Source organism: Cryptotermes secundus, unplaced genomic scaffold, assembly GCF_002891405.2.
Source record: "Cryptotermes secundus unplaced genomic scaffold, Csec_1.0 scaffold156, whole genome shotgun sequence".
Classification (NCBI taxonomy): Eukaryota; Metazoa; Arthropoda; class Insecta; order Blattodea; family Kalotermitidae; genus Cryptotermes; species Cryptotermes secundus.
In genome coordinates, this window is record NW_019727089.1 from 404,717 (window position 1) to 419,883 (window position 15,167).

The 15,167-nt window shown below is 37.0% G+C and overlaps 1 protein-coding gene across 2 annotated transcripts in view; it reads right to left on the reverse strand.

Annotated features, from left to right (window-relative positions):
* Window positions 1-1,194: 1,194 nt before the first annotated feature.
* The window catches only part of LOC111864300 (leukocyte elastase inhibitor), a 34,642-nt gene continuing 20,669 nt past the window's right edge, over window positions 1,195-15,167 (reverse strand). For both annotated transcript variants that reach the window (XM_023851443.1, XM_033751370.1), the window contains exons 2-8: window positions 14,421-14,512; window positions 13,758-13,943; window positions 10,870-11,083; window positions 7,407-7,621; window positions 6,339-6,524; window positions 4,983-5,124; window positions 1,195-2,636 (exon numbers count right to left, since the gene is read on the reverse strand). In XM_023851443.1, the coding sequence (XP_023707211.1) occupies window positions 2,503-2,636; window positions 4,983-5,124; window positions 6,339-6,524; window positions 7,407-7,621; window positions 10,870-11,083; window positions 13,758-13,943; window positions 14,421-14,512 (1,169 nt within the window). In that variant the 3' untranslated portion in view covers window positions 1,195-2,502. The remainder of the gene's footprint in view (window positions 2,637-4,982; window positions 5,125-6,338; window positions 6,525-7,406; window positions 7,622-10,869; window positions 11,084-13,757; window positions 13,944-14,420; window positions 14,513-15,167) is intronic.

Below are 15,167 nucleotides of genomic sequence, written 5' to 3' on the forward strand. Positions count from 1 at the left end.
CTCAATTCCTCATGGTGCCATACCATGCGGCCGAAACAGAAATTTAGAACATACAAGAAGTTCAAAAAAAAAAAAACCGAACAGAATTTTGCAGTGCAGGGACGAACTGTCCCATCCGATGGTCAGCCAGGAAAAAGGAGCGAGCAAACATGAACACTCACTGGAGGTAAGGAAGTGAAACAAGGAAGGGGAAAAGCACGTGACATATACGTCATCAAACACCATATCCGGAAAGAAGTGAACACTCCACGGGGGGGGGGGTTAAAGATCCTGCGCAACAGAACCGCGAAACACGGTTCACATGTTTGGATGCTGTGCTGGAAACTTTTCATACAAAAGTTATTGATAATGTACTGTGGGAAGAATGAAAGAATGACTGTAATGTTGGTAAGTGAAGCCAAGATGTCTTTCATTAACAACTCCAGTGATACCCACAGTACCCCAGTCTTGGGCCACCAACCAATTTAGGAACACAGATCAAAACCCCTTGAGTGAACGAGATATGCAAACAGGCCAACCACAATACAAAGTAATTATAATTCATAACAGTGCATATATAGTCATTTCAGAAAAATATATTTTTGTTAAAATGACCCAACTGCTCTAACAGTGCACAGTGTATAGTCTTATCAAAATGCTGATGTTGAAACATAAGTAAAACGCGAATTCTGTTGGAGAATATTCAATGTACAAGTTTCTGTAGTCAGTAATGTTGTTCCCCTTCATGTGTTAAGAAACCATGTTGGCTATATGCTTCATTTATATAGAAAAGCTAGCATAAATTGATAATTACTCACCTTTATGATCTGCATGAAGATGCTGTGTAGTTCCACTGTATTAAAAATTTAAGCATACCCACAGTGATATGCTGAAACATGTTTGAAATAGCATTCCACGAAAATATTTCATACAAAATTTATATTTATTTAGTATATTTGTTATCATGAATTCCCACCAAACTGACTTTTTGCTAACATGAATTCCCATCAATCTTACTTTTTGCTATCATGAATTTCCATCAAACTGTCTTCTTGCTGTCATGATGTTGCCTTACAATCTACACAACTATTATTTAAACTAATGTTACATTTTTATCATATCTATAACTACAGATGATTTTATGAAACACAAAACTGGATTTTTTTCTGTACAAAACCTGAGTTATAAAAATCATACGAATTAAGGGAACACAGATCAGTATAATCAGAACTGTTATTGAAGTAAAATTGTGAATGTACACATTTAAACAGACATCAGTAATTACAATGACATAATTAAAATCCAAGTCCAATGTCCATTCAGCAGTAAACAGTAGATATCCTCACACTGGAATGGATGCATGTCTATGCCAGTGACTTAAACTGGAATATAAGCGTAGGACTTGAGGTTCTCACATTGGTAGTTATGAATTGTTCTGTCTTCTGGAATATTATATCATGTAGTCTTTGGAACGTCAACCAACATTTTGGAGAACCATGCTGCCTCCATCTTTGTGACTGAAGAGTAACCCAAGCAAAAAACCAGTGCTCACCACATCTCATAATCAAGGATAAATATGGAATAAAACATTTCTACATTGCATTGATATGCATTATGACATCTACCCTGCTCCACTCCTCCATTCTTGCTTCTCTGCTTGGTTTGTGTTTGTCCTTGGTGCAGTCTATATATTCTTCTGTATCCATTTTCCCTCAATTCTGTTCTCCCTTCCCCTTTTTATTCTGTTGGCCATGTCCTTGATCCTTTTAAAATGAATTACTTAGGATTCAGGTTTGGTTCAGACATGACTAATCACTGTTTCAAATTTATTTTTCATTTGGATCAGAGTTTTGAGTATTACATTTTTATTTTTTGATAGACAGGAGTTTACTTCAGCCTGTGTTCCATTTTGAGTATGTTAATTTGTACTTCTGTGACTTCTCTTGTGTTCTGATACTCAAGGATTTGTTTTCCACTGTGGTTAAAAGCAATACTGTTTTGGTGTGTAAAGAACCTGTGCATAGCACTGATCCATTATAATTATGAATTTTAAGAACTCTTCTGGGCTCAGTAACTAAATTTCCCACCCTTTATTAATTCAGAATAGCTGGGTCCTAAGGCAAAAGAGAGTTCTTTTGAATGAATCTGTTAGCAGTTTATATTATTTCAAGAGATGATCTTTGCAATTTTATATGACTGCAATGACATGTAGGGAGAGTGAATATTGCAATTTTTTTTATTACTGTGCCCTAACTTAGTATCAGAATTTAATTATGGGGTTTTACTCATATGTGTAGAGTCACAACTGGTGTATGGATTTAAATATTGATATATTGTTCCTGAAATGTTGGCTCTTTTGTGGTGCCATGATTTCCTGTTGAAATTTCAACAGGCAGTACATTCATTGCAATACAAACATGTAATTTCTAAACACGGTATGAGAAATTGTTCAAGGTTTGACTTCTTTGATGCATACTGTTCAGTGGCACTTGTGGGAGTTCACATCACTGCAGCTCTCAATCTCTATTCTGGCCCCAAGAATCTACCCATGAAGAGGGTTGTGTTCAGTCTCTTCTCCCAAATTATGAACAAGAATGGGTGATCTGCCACAAATTCCAGGGGAGGTGGTCTCCATGAACGAGCTTCAGCAACGACAGCTGAAATAGTTATAGTAGTAGAAGTAGCAGTAGCAGTAATAGTAATAATAATAGTAGTAGTAATGTGGCGGTGGTTGTGGCGGCGGCGGCGGCGGTGGAGGCGGTGGCGCATCAGTGATTCCTTATTTATTTACATGCTTACTCAGCAGCCCAAAGGCCAATTATAAAATAAGCATGGACAAAAGGAGACAAAGAACACATTCACACAAATACAAAACAAGGCAACTTGTATCATTTAGACAATAATAAAAATTCAGTAACTGCAATCATGCTAACCATTATGTGGCAAGAAAAAAAATATATATGCATAATGCATATTTACACTGAATACAATTAATCTTTTAATAACTGAGAAAGTACCACTATAAAATAATAATAATAACAGTGGCAGTGGCAGTGGCGGTGGCAGTGATGATGATAATTAGAAGCCCTTGATCAGCAGAAGTTTTGACTGCCACACACTATCAAATATTAAATCAGTATATAGGAATGAATCTATTATCATATGCAATCATAAAAGTGCAGTACAACTGACTCTAGTAATTACTGATGGATTTACTCTTAAACTACTTAGTACGCAGTTTTGTCCACCATTCTTCCAGTGTACATGAGATAAAATTGTTAGGGATTATCAGTGTGGATTCCAACTGTACTGGATCACTTGTTGATTAGATATCATGCATGTGGCACATACTGGACAGGAAAGGGAGTACAATGGCTATTTGCAAACTACAGAAAAGACACATGACTCAGTTATGGGAGAAGGATTGTGTGTCATTCTCATAAAATTTGTTGTACCCAGAAAATATTCTGGCTAATTCAAATTATTATAAATGGATCCTGTTTTAAAATTCATATAGAAGAATATCTTTCTGATGGATATCCTGTAGGGAATAGTATAAAATTAGATGGCTTATCACCATTGCTTTGCATTATCACTTTAGACTGCCATTTGAGTGGTCAACAAAATGAAGACGGACTGGGTTGCAATGGAATGCTACATGCAGAGAAATCGTCAGTATGTCTATGTCTCTCAACAGATTGCAGCACAACATGTACTCGTATGTACAGAGTTTGAGTGAATGGAAGCACCTATGGAAGTGTATAGCAATTCTTTAAAATGAATGCTTGGGCCCAAAGAGGATGAAGACAATTACATAAGGACAAGCTTCATAGTTTATACCTCATTCTTTGGGTGATTATATGAAGGTGGATAAGATTGCAGGATACGTAGCTTGCAAGGAAGGAATGATAAAAACACATACAATTTTGATTTAGATATTTTTGGAGGTTTAGGTGTATATTGGAAGATAATATTAAAATGAATCTTTGGCAAATAGGGTATAAAGGATTAGGCTGAACTGGCTCACGATAGCTCATCAGCTTTCATGAATATTGTCATGTGTAGAGGTGACTATAGATGGGGTATGGATTGGTGAATGGATTTACTGACCACTTATAGACACGACTCAGAACTGCAAATAAATACAGCATTATCGTCAACCTTCACACTTTACAAATCACCACAGCCTCCGCAAAGTCATTTTCCAGCCTGCCGTGTTTTCACCATCCGTTCCCTGAAAATGGCTTCTAACAGGAAGATTCATCTTCACACGGTCAGGTTCTATCTTCAACAGCCTTCCATGAATAATTCAATTCTCAACTAACTGGGTCATGCCAGCTGTTTTCAAAATAACCCCTCAGCACGGACAACATAGAAAACATCCGTTTCTGCTGTTGCAGCTGCCTAGCTACGGGTTGCATAACATCATTTCCATCATTAACTTTATTGTTGTGGAGGTGTGTTTACTTCACCATTGCATAGCAATAGCTGTTTCATTTATTTCAAGGTCTGCCTAACAACGGTTCTGTACACCACAATATGATAATGAACATTCAACTCTTTTTAAAAGCAAATAATTTTTTGGAAGACTTTAAGATTTAATGAAAAATAAATGTGCTAAAATCTGCTTGGATTATCAACCACATCAATGTTGAATTAAGGACCAATGTTTAAGAGATCTCATCTGTCTCCATCATTAGGATGATGAGATGAAGGCAGAGCCCTCAAACGATTTTTAACTCAACTTGACATAATTGATGACCTGAGAAGTTTTTAGCACAAATTTTTTAACTGAGTCACTATCAGCTTTTCACCCAAGCCAGTTATGGAGTTGGTGAGTTAGTGAGACAGTAATGCATTGGAAAGCTAACTTCAAAAAAGAGTCATGCAGTTTCATCCTTACTTAAGACACCTAAGAATATTATTCTTCCTTTAACATAAATGCACCTAAGTTGTGATTCAAACTGGTAAAAGACATAGATTTTTCTTTGATTGTGACTTACCAGAAGAAGCTCCAGCCTCAGTCCCTAGTTCTGTAACTTCCAGAAAGGCTTTTTGGAGAACGTCACTCACATAAAGATCTGGGGAGCCAGTAATGCCTGAGAAGTCTGCAGACTCCATTAGAAACATGTCCTTCATTCCAAGCTGTGAATACAAAAGTGCATTATGCATTGATATCTTAAGTTCATTTATCACATATGCATATTGCTATATCTGGCATTATTCCAAAGCTAATCATACCACAGTTATGCTGTTTAGGTAGATTTACTTTTCAATGCATTTCATTGAATATTCAGCACTTAAAAAGAAATATTATACCTTAATGAGATCTGTATATTGTATGATGAGTCAGTTTGGAGAAACTCATAAAATTCAATTTGAAGTTCATGATAATCCATTTTGCACTCTCTGACATGAAATGTGGACAGACGAATGGAGACAATATTCTTTGCTTTATGCATTTTGTACAAAGAGTGTGTAAAATGAATAGAAGTATACAGGATATGAGAACATCAGAACAAGCATATAGCATGTCACTGCTTAGGCAGTCATAAAACTAATTCCTTCTGGAGTCAGAATGGCGGCGGCGGCGGCGGCGGTAGCAGTGTAGCAGCGTAGCACATCGTTATTTTATAGGACTACTGAAGTACTACAATCTTGTTTATGTTGGATTTGCCAGGTAGTCTCAAGAACTTAATTGAAGTATTTCTTTAAATCTATCTTCACACAAAATTTCATATTCAGCATTAAGTTGCCCAATATTTGTTGTTGTCAAACTGACAGCTAATTGGAAATGCTGATGGTCATCATTTTGTTGTTTTACATTTTGCAAAAGGAGTACCAAAAGATATTTGCATATGTTATTAAGATTATTTCCATATGTCAGTGATCACTTTAACTACTGTAAAAAATTGAAAGAAAGCTTATATAATATAAATCACCTCATATAAATACGATCAGTTAGCAGTAAGTAAACTATTTACATGCATTTGTAAAATGCGTGGGTTTCAATCTGGAAATGGCCACGAGGCATACCAAATAGGATTAATAAAAATGGGAAATCGCCATGGTGTACTATATAGTTTTGATACTGAAAATGTCATAAAAAACCCAGCAAAAAAAGAGGGAAAAAGAATATGGTCTGTTTAAATAATTCTAATGAAAGGAGAAAAGGCTATATTTGTTCCACAGATCTGTTCTATCAGAGTACCATCAGTGGATGACGTCTCTACTTAAGACACCTAATTAGAACAAATTTATTTATTACTCCATATTATTAAGAGTATGTTGTAAATATGCTATTAATTAAATAAATGATAAAGATCTGTTCTAGTGCAGAGTTGAAATGAGGTTCTGACCTCCATTAGGTTGCTCTTCAAGTCCAATGACGTTTCTATTTTGAACTTGGGCAGTGTGATGTTCAGCTCTTCTGGCTGCATGTCTTTGAAGGTGCTGGAAAGGTCAACAGCAGGCAGGCCTCTCTCTAGATTGTAGATGCCTTCCAGATCGTCAGGCAGCAGTATGAACATGCTCACTGTATCACCCTGTGACAGTTCCAATACTCTTTATTAAATAACCTTAGTCTGTCGCATCTTAGGTATTGTGTATTATAGAAAATATTTTACTCATTTTCCCAGTCTCAGCAGTTTCTGCTCTCACCATTTAATATCAGTTACGACATTGTTAACAGAGTCAGCTATTGTTGACATCTTATGAACATGGAAAGTAAAAATGTGCCAGCCAGAGTTTCATTATTTGTACTCCTTTTCACTTAATTTTGTTTAGGTGATCAAATCAAGGTTATTTTAGAAGGGTACAAAAATTTTGGTGAGAAACCCTGAAGATCTAGGTGTAAACAAGGGGATAATATTAAGAAGAATCATACAGCTGATGGGGTGTGAGGGTGCTGATCTGATTCATAACATGATCCAGTGGTAGGCTCCTGTTAACTTGGGAGTGAACATTTGGGTTCCATAAAAAACAATGAATTCTCGATTCACTGAATGACCTTAAGTTTCTCAAGGACTCTGTGCCATGGTATTAGTTATTTTGCATTTTAGATATTAATTTGGATGGATTCTCTTTGTTCTCCGAATATAGAGCTTCCATTAAATAGGGTTGAAAGTTGGCAGTGAAAGCATTAGTAGCAACTTTCTCCCAGAAATAGTTCATTCATGTCAACAAAGTAATAATAATATCATATTACTCAAAATAAGCACACTCCAATAGAGCTACTGAAGTAATTGGATGTCAGACATGGCAGTGCCTGTGTAAACTGTAGTAAAGAATAATACAAGCGAGGTGTTTAAATTTTATGGCCATGTTACATGTTATTCAAAAAAAAATTATTTTAAAGTTAGAAATGCCAACAGTTTACAAAAATGAATTTTCTCTGTGTTTCTGATTTTTTAACAGAGCATGAATACCTCATATTGAAGTTCCAATATTTTTGCACCCAAACTGTCTGAATGTTTGAAGCTGAAGAATGTCTTCATGTGCATCATTGGGACATCAACTTCTTCATTTCTGCTGATATGGAACTTCCCCATCTCAGTATCTTCACTGTTGAAAGGCTGTAGCCACCGAGCCTTGAAGTGCACAGCATTCACAAGTATTAGGCGGGTCATTGCATTCAGCGTTCCTGAAATACAGTTAAAGAAACTTCATTATGACTTATAAATTCTTCACCAAAATAATGGCCAAAAATTCATCATAAATGGATCAAGAGAAATTATTTTAGGACTGGAGACAACATGATGCATTCACCAATTAGTGCTGCAAACTGTCTGCTTCATGTCTGGTCACCTGAATGCAGGTCAAATGAAAATACATAGCATTCAAATGTGTGACAAAGTTCAAATTATAGTATCACGGTAAAAGGTAAAGTTCTTAGTTAATTGAGCACTGTGCCATGAAAACATATGTGGGAGTGTAGGTACAGCTGCAGCATTCTTAACCTTGGCACTATATGGAGATGAGTGGTCAGATCCGTTTTCCTACTACCTCTATGACCCACAGGATAGGAGGCTCTGTGGGCCTCAGAGCCGGTATGAATGCTGTAGAGAAGAGAAGAACCCACGATCTTGCAGGAATGGACCCTTGAGTTGTCAGTCATCAAGCTAGTAGCTTAGTCTCTGTATCTTGTGAGCTATCCCAGATTGACAGTAACAAATCAGAATTGCATGAATAGTGAAATTAAAAGGAGATTTTAAATTTGGAAAATTATTGCTATCATTCAGTTACCTTCTCGTGTCCTATCTAAAACCTAAAGATATACAGGGTTATTCAAAAAGAATGAACCGATTTTATTACACAATATTTTATTAAAGGAAAGTAATACAAAACTCCAGCCAAGTCACAAGTATTGTACTCACAATCAACTTTCAGTTTCTGTCTTACAAGTGTTCAATGTGGCCACCACCTGCAGCACGGGCAACATCAATGCGATAAGAGAATTCCTCCCAGGCGCGTATCAGCATATCACGATGCACTGAGTTAATCGCTGTTGTTATTCGATGTTAAGGTCATCGAGGTTACTGGGTAGCGGTGGAACATAAACGTGATCTTTTACATATCCCCACAAGAAATCACACACGGTGAGGTCTGGGGATCTCGCAGGCCAAGCACAAAGAGCAAGGTCTTGGGCCCCCTTCCGACCAAACCATCGCTATGGCACTTTTTCATTTAAAGAAGCTCGGACCATCAGGTGCCAATGGGGCGGTGCTCCATCTTGTTGAAAAATGAAGTCATGCGAATCTGCTTGCAGTGAAGTGAAGAGCCAGTTTTGGAGCATATCGAGATAGGTTTGTCCTGTAACGGTGTTTCCTTCAAAGAAAAAGGGGCCATAAACCTTGTCCTGAGACACAGCGCGGAAGACGTTCACCTCAGGGGAATCTCTTTCGTGCTCAACTGTTTCATGTGGGTGCTCTGTTCCCCAATACGCACATTGTGACGACTGACTGTGCCGCTCAAGTGAAAAGTCGCTTCATCACTAAAAATTAAACGTGAAATGAAGGTTTCGTCTTCCATCATCTCCAGCATCGAATCGCAAAATTCCATCCGCTTCCTTTTGTCGTCATTGGTAAGTGCCTGAACGAGCTGCAGTCTGTATGGTTTCAAATGTAGACGTACTGTTAGCACACGCCAGACAGTGGATTGAGGGATCGCAAGCTCACGGCTAGCTCGATTTGTTGACTTCCGCGGGCTCCTCTCAAACGCAGCGAGGATTCTCGTCACTTGTTCCTCCGAGACTCGTGGTCGTCCTGGACTTTTTCCTTTACACAGACACCCACTCTCCTGAAACTGTCGAAACCACCGTCGAATGTTCTTAGGCCAGGGGGGATTAATGCCGAATCGCCTTCGAAAAGCACGCTGCACTGTGAGAACCGAATTTGTTTTCGCGAACTCGAGAATGCAGAACGCAGAACGCCTTTTGCTGAGGACTCGCCATTCCGAGGGTAAATGAACAACTGAACGTTGCCGGAAGAACAACGCGACTTCAGCGACCCTGTGGCAGCCATTCACAACTTAGATAACTCCTCTTTCAAATGGTCACTGACTCATTCCATGACGATTCTTGATAACTGAAGCAATGCGTCATGAAATCGGTTCATTCTTTGTGAATAACCATGTATATATAATTTTATGAGTTGTTTTGTAAGGGTATGAAACTCCATGATTTATTTTATCCGTCTTCTAGTGCATACATTTATTTATCCCCTCTTTTCACTCTCACTACATGTTTCGGCACCAATGTGCCATCTTCAGGTGCTGATCCAATCCACGACAAACTAATTCATTGCATGCCTTGTCTTTACATACTCAAATAACTAAAATATATATTTATCATATATACTGACAAATGTCAAGTGTTAAAATACTAAAACTGTACAGCACATTGGTGCCGAAACATGTAGTGAGAGTGAAAAGAGGGGATAAATAAATGTATGCACTAGAAGACGGATAAAATAAATCATGGACTTAAATCAGTGCAACAGGACGCTAAAATATAACATTGTATGAAACTCGGTTTCTCACTTTTAGTAAAGAACAGAATATGAGGGTGTTTGGGAACAAAGTAATGAACATATTTGGATGCAAGAAAGATGAAGTGGCAGGAGAATGGGAAAGTTAAATAATGAAGAGCTCATAATTTGTATTTTCCATTTAAAAATGCCAGAATGATTTCATTCAAGAGAATATGATGAACTGGGAATGCAGCAGGGGAAGTGGAAAATTCATACAAAATGGTTTGCAGATCTAAAGGCAAGAGACCATGTGGAAGATCTATGAATAGCTAGATAATATTAAAGTGCATCATAGAGAGATAAGAGTATGAAGGTTGGGACTGAATTAAGTTGGCTCAGTACATGGTTCAGAGGTGATTCTTGTGAACATGGTGATGGAACTTTCAGGTTCATAAAAGCAGTAGCTCGTTTCACCAACTCAAGAATTTCCAACTTTTCAAGAAATACCCTGCCCAGTGAAGTTGGTTAGTTGGTCAGTTAAGTAAAAAGTCTACTTCGAATGTAGCTCAAATTCACCTTTGCACATCTTACTATAGAAAGGCATATACACATGGACATGAGACCAAAATATTTCAATTGAACACTTATATTTCTCCTTTTATAATTTCTTACTAAATTCGATAAGCCTTGCACAATTGCTTGAAATGTGTCATATTATAAACTGGAGGAACTTATATTAAATTTAAATAATTCCCATGGTTGTACTGTTGGTGTTGATATACACAGAAACTTAGGTGGTATTAAGATGAAGTGTTCAGTGGCTGATAGTTGCAGAACTGGTCGGTAAATACTGATTTCAGGAGTTTATTCAATGCACAGACAAGTATATTAGCAGTATAGTTGTTATGGGAAACATGGTTACCTGGTCCAATCATCTGCTTTATCTTGTGCCTCGTTCTTTTCTCTACCCAATTGTTGATGATTCTTCTTGCCTTCTCATGATTTTCCACAAAATTTACTTCCTTCGTATCTGACCTAAATGTCTTCCTGACCGTTCTACGGAAATCTTTTAGAACCTTGAAAGTGGCTTGAATGTACATTCTGTTGGCTACCTCCAGGCTCACACTTCCAGAACTCTGTGAACAGATTATTCTGTACTTTAAGATGTAATTAGTTTGACATCTGAGAAAGGATTTTTTTCATAAAACATTTTATTTTAGCACCTCTACATTCAAAGCCTTTAGATATTTTCACAAAATCTGCAAACGTCCAAAACAATATTCAAGATGTTCTGAGAAATTCAGAAGCACTTTTTCTACATTCTTCTTCTTCTTCTTCTTCTCTCTCTCTCTCCACAGTTCCATTTTTAATACTCATATACAGGGTGTCCCAGGAGGAATGTGCCAAACTTCAGGAGGGTGTTCCTTATGTTAAAGTATGCCGATATAACCCAAAACACCTATGTCCAAAGTTGAACAGTTACGGTGATAATGGCCCGAGAAAAGTGTGGTCTTCTGGCGGGTCCACGCACTATACCTGTTAGCTGAGACCTCTTATCTGTTTGTCCTTGAGTGTGCTGATTCACACTAGCCGTAAGCTCATGCGCTACCTACAGAGTACGTTGCGGCGGGGTCGTGAATGGGTGGTAGGTTAACTGTGCGGAGTTGCTGAAATGCCTTTTGTGTTTTCAAACGTGGAATATTGTGATATGCATTTTGTGTGTGGATTTTGCGGTGGCAATGCACGTGCTGCTGTTGAAGAATACCAAAGGCGTTTTCCCGATCGAAGGATTCCATCTCGAAGTGTATTTACGCGAATTCACCAGACATTGCGTGATACTGGTTCTCTTCCGAGTGTTTCTGTGCACTATGAAAGGGAGGATGTACGAATGATAAACACACGAGAGAACGTTCTTGAGATAGATAAGAGAAGTCCGCGTCTGTCCACTCGTAGAATGGCCTCTCGCATCAGCGTATCACGTATGCAGGTGTGGCGAACTTTACATGATGAAGAGTTGTATCCTTACCATGATCAAAGGGTACAACATCTGGAACCAGGCGACCATGCACAGCGTATGGATTTGTGCCACTGGATAAAAAAGCTCATCCCGAACTGTTAAGCGTCATTTTATTCAGTGATGAGGCGTCTTTTGCCCTGGACGGTGTAAGTAATTTACGAAATGTGCATACGTGGTTCCATAATAATCCACATGAGATAATGGAAACGAAATTCCAAAAGAGATTTTCTGTGAATGTACGTTTAATACACTTATGTGGTCGGCTTATAGCGCAGTCAGCCATGTTACGTCAGCGCTTGCCAGTCATGTGTCATGTATAGTGCTTGGAAACCTAAGGACAATTATGACATGGTGAGAGAGTATTTTGTACTTCAATTTTATGGCTTCATGTCATTCACAAGTTAGTTTGATGTTACGTACATTATTAACATTACAGAAACCACATATTCCTGCCAGTTTTAATATGTATTTTGTAATCAACAAGTGTGTAACACCAGTCAAAGTTTCACACTTCACTGGCCATTATCTCCGTAACCGTTCAAATTTGTACATAGGTGTGTTTTGGGTTATATCGGCATACTTTAACATAAGGAACACCCTCCCAAAGTTTGGCACATTCCTCCTGGGACACTCTGTATACTGACATATTGACTGTTTCCAATCTTTGGCATATTGGTACTATTATGATCATGAGTTCAAGTCCTAATCAGGGCATAATCTTTGCTTACATATATTTCTGTTGTCATCTAACTCCATGATCCTGAATACAATGAGTCTTTCATCTTGTATGAATGAGGTTTCGTAAAACTTCTATAATACAGGAAACCAAGGATTAAATCAGTCTGAATTTCAAAGAAGAAAAAATATCATTGTTATTCCATGTGAATATAGCAAATGTAAGTAGCTGAAAAACATACATATAATAATGAAGACCTCACATTCCCAGATGACTGGAATATTCATATCTCGGAGATAACCCATACCTTGCCATTTTCATGGTAGGATTCATACTACCCATTTACCTTTAGAGAACACAACAGCTCTATAATAAACAAATCAGTACTACTGTATTAGTATTCATTTATTGTGTGGAAGTATTGCTACATGTTTTGATCCTGTCAGGTCATCAGGCAATTATCACATAAATGTGTCACTCACTATTTGATTATTTACCGATATGGATCCAGATTGGTGATTATAAAAATTTTTGTTTGGTTTGTGTTATAATTTTAACTGTTAATTTTGAATTATAAAAATAAAAATAACATTTTAATTAGCATAAAACAAAATTTATCATTCTTCTGATTTTTTTACTAGAATAATGGTGTATGTTGTACAGTAGGAGTCGCTTTGCTTTCAGACATACTAAGAAATTAAAAAGAATAGTGCTGACTCCTAAGAAATCCCTCTACTATACGAAAGACTCCATTATGTCAGAAAGTAATCAGAAGAATTATAAATTTTATGTTTTATGCTAATTAGAATTTTATTTTTATATAATTTTAAACAAAATTTATATTTCAAATTTAACAATTAAAATTATAACACAAACTGAACGAAAATCACCAATCTGGATCCATATTGGTAAATAATCCAATAACAAGTGACATATGCATGTAGTGTTTTCCTGATGGTGATCCAACATGTTTGAAATGTATAACAATACTTCCACACAGCAAACAAATATTAATACAGTAGTACTTACTTCTTTATTATAGACTTGTACTGACTGATACATTAAGAATACCATATATGATAGACAACATACTACAAGATGCAAACAATAAAGATACCTTTAGAGAACTCAACAGCTGTCGAAAACCTGTCTTGACAGCATCTTCGTCTGTAGGTAGATGCAAAACTGTTTCCATCTGCTCAGCTGTACGTCCTCTGGCACCAACATATGTCATTGCCAGAGCTAACTGGAGGCTGACTGGTGACATTACAAGGCTCCCTTCAGTGCTGTTAGCATTAAGCAGCTGCAATATTAACATTTCAATGTTAGATGTGACATGAATTGGTCATCTTGATAATTCCTTCAACTGAAAGAAAATTAGGAGTTGTTAAATTTGCTAGAAATTGTTGTTATTTTGCATTAATGATCGCGCTACATAGGTTACTACTATGGGACAAAGAGCGAACAAATTATTTAGTCTGTGTTATGAAATGATAATCTGGAAGCAGCAAACAGCCTGAGTACCATTTCCACAGAAACACCTTCAAATTATTTGAGTAAACTTGGTAAAACACTGTTTCAAGACTGGATTCTATTGACTGTTTAACTATACTTTATCAGACACAGTTTCAGAGTTCTAGATACCATGTTCATTCTCATTTTTTATCATATCCCCATTCTACATGGTTTTATTTACGGGATCAAGCATCAATATTCAGACACTTTATGAAGATTTTGAAAGGACATCACATTTAATCCAATCATACTAGTAGCTGGTTACCTTATAGAGACTGAGAGAGAACTTGTTGTTGGCACTGGCTGTTGCCTGGAGGGCTGATGGTTGAGATCGCCCATGTTTCTTCTCTTTGGTAGCTGAAATACAGGTATATAGTTACAGACACAAATCACCAGGAAATACGTGGAAGTGAGAAAAGAAAATTGCTTCTAAAACATACAAAAGCCCACCTCTCAGTCACAGTAAAAGGAAAACGTTTAACCAATCCACAAGTTGCCGAAATTTGAATTTTGCGTGCGAATGGTTATGAGTACATCGAAAATACCGCTAGGTGTCTCCCCACACACCCCTCTTGAATCAGTGTGGCAAGCAGCGTCGAGTTGAATTGAATTGAATTTATTTACATTCTATAAATCCTAAGCAGGTTAGTACCTTTGGATACAGAACAAGTCAAAAGGTTACATACATAAGTACAGGCAATTTCAGCTTAAAAATTAATATAACTTAATTTTACATCATTCTCTATTTACATTGAAGTATTCATCTAAAGAGTAGAAGGAATGAGCATGTAGATAATTCTTTAACTCTGATATAAACTTTTTAGTATCATTGCCCAAGTTTTTAATACTTTGTGGCAGATTGTTGAACACTTTTATGCCAGTAAAGTAGACTCCTTTTTGATATACTGATAAAGTTGATGAGGGTAGGTGGAAGTTATATTTTTGTCTAGTATTCATGTTATAGACATCAGAATTTAATTTGAATTTATCTTTGTTGTAAACAACAAATAAG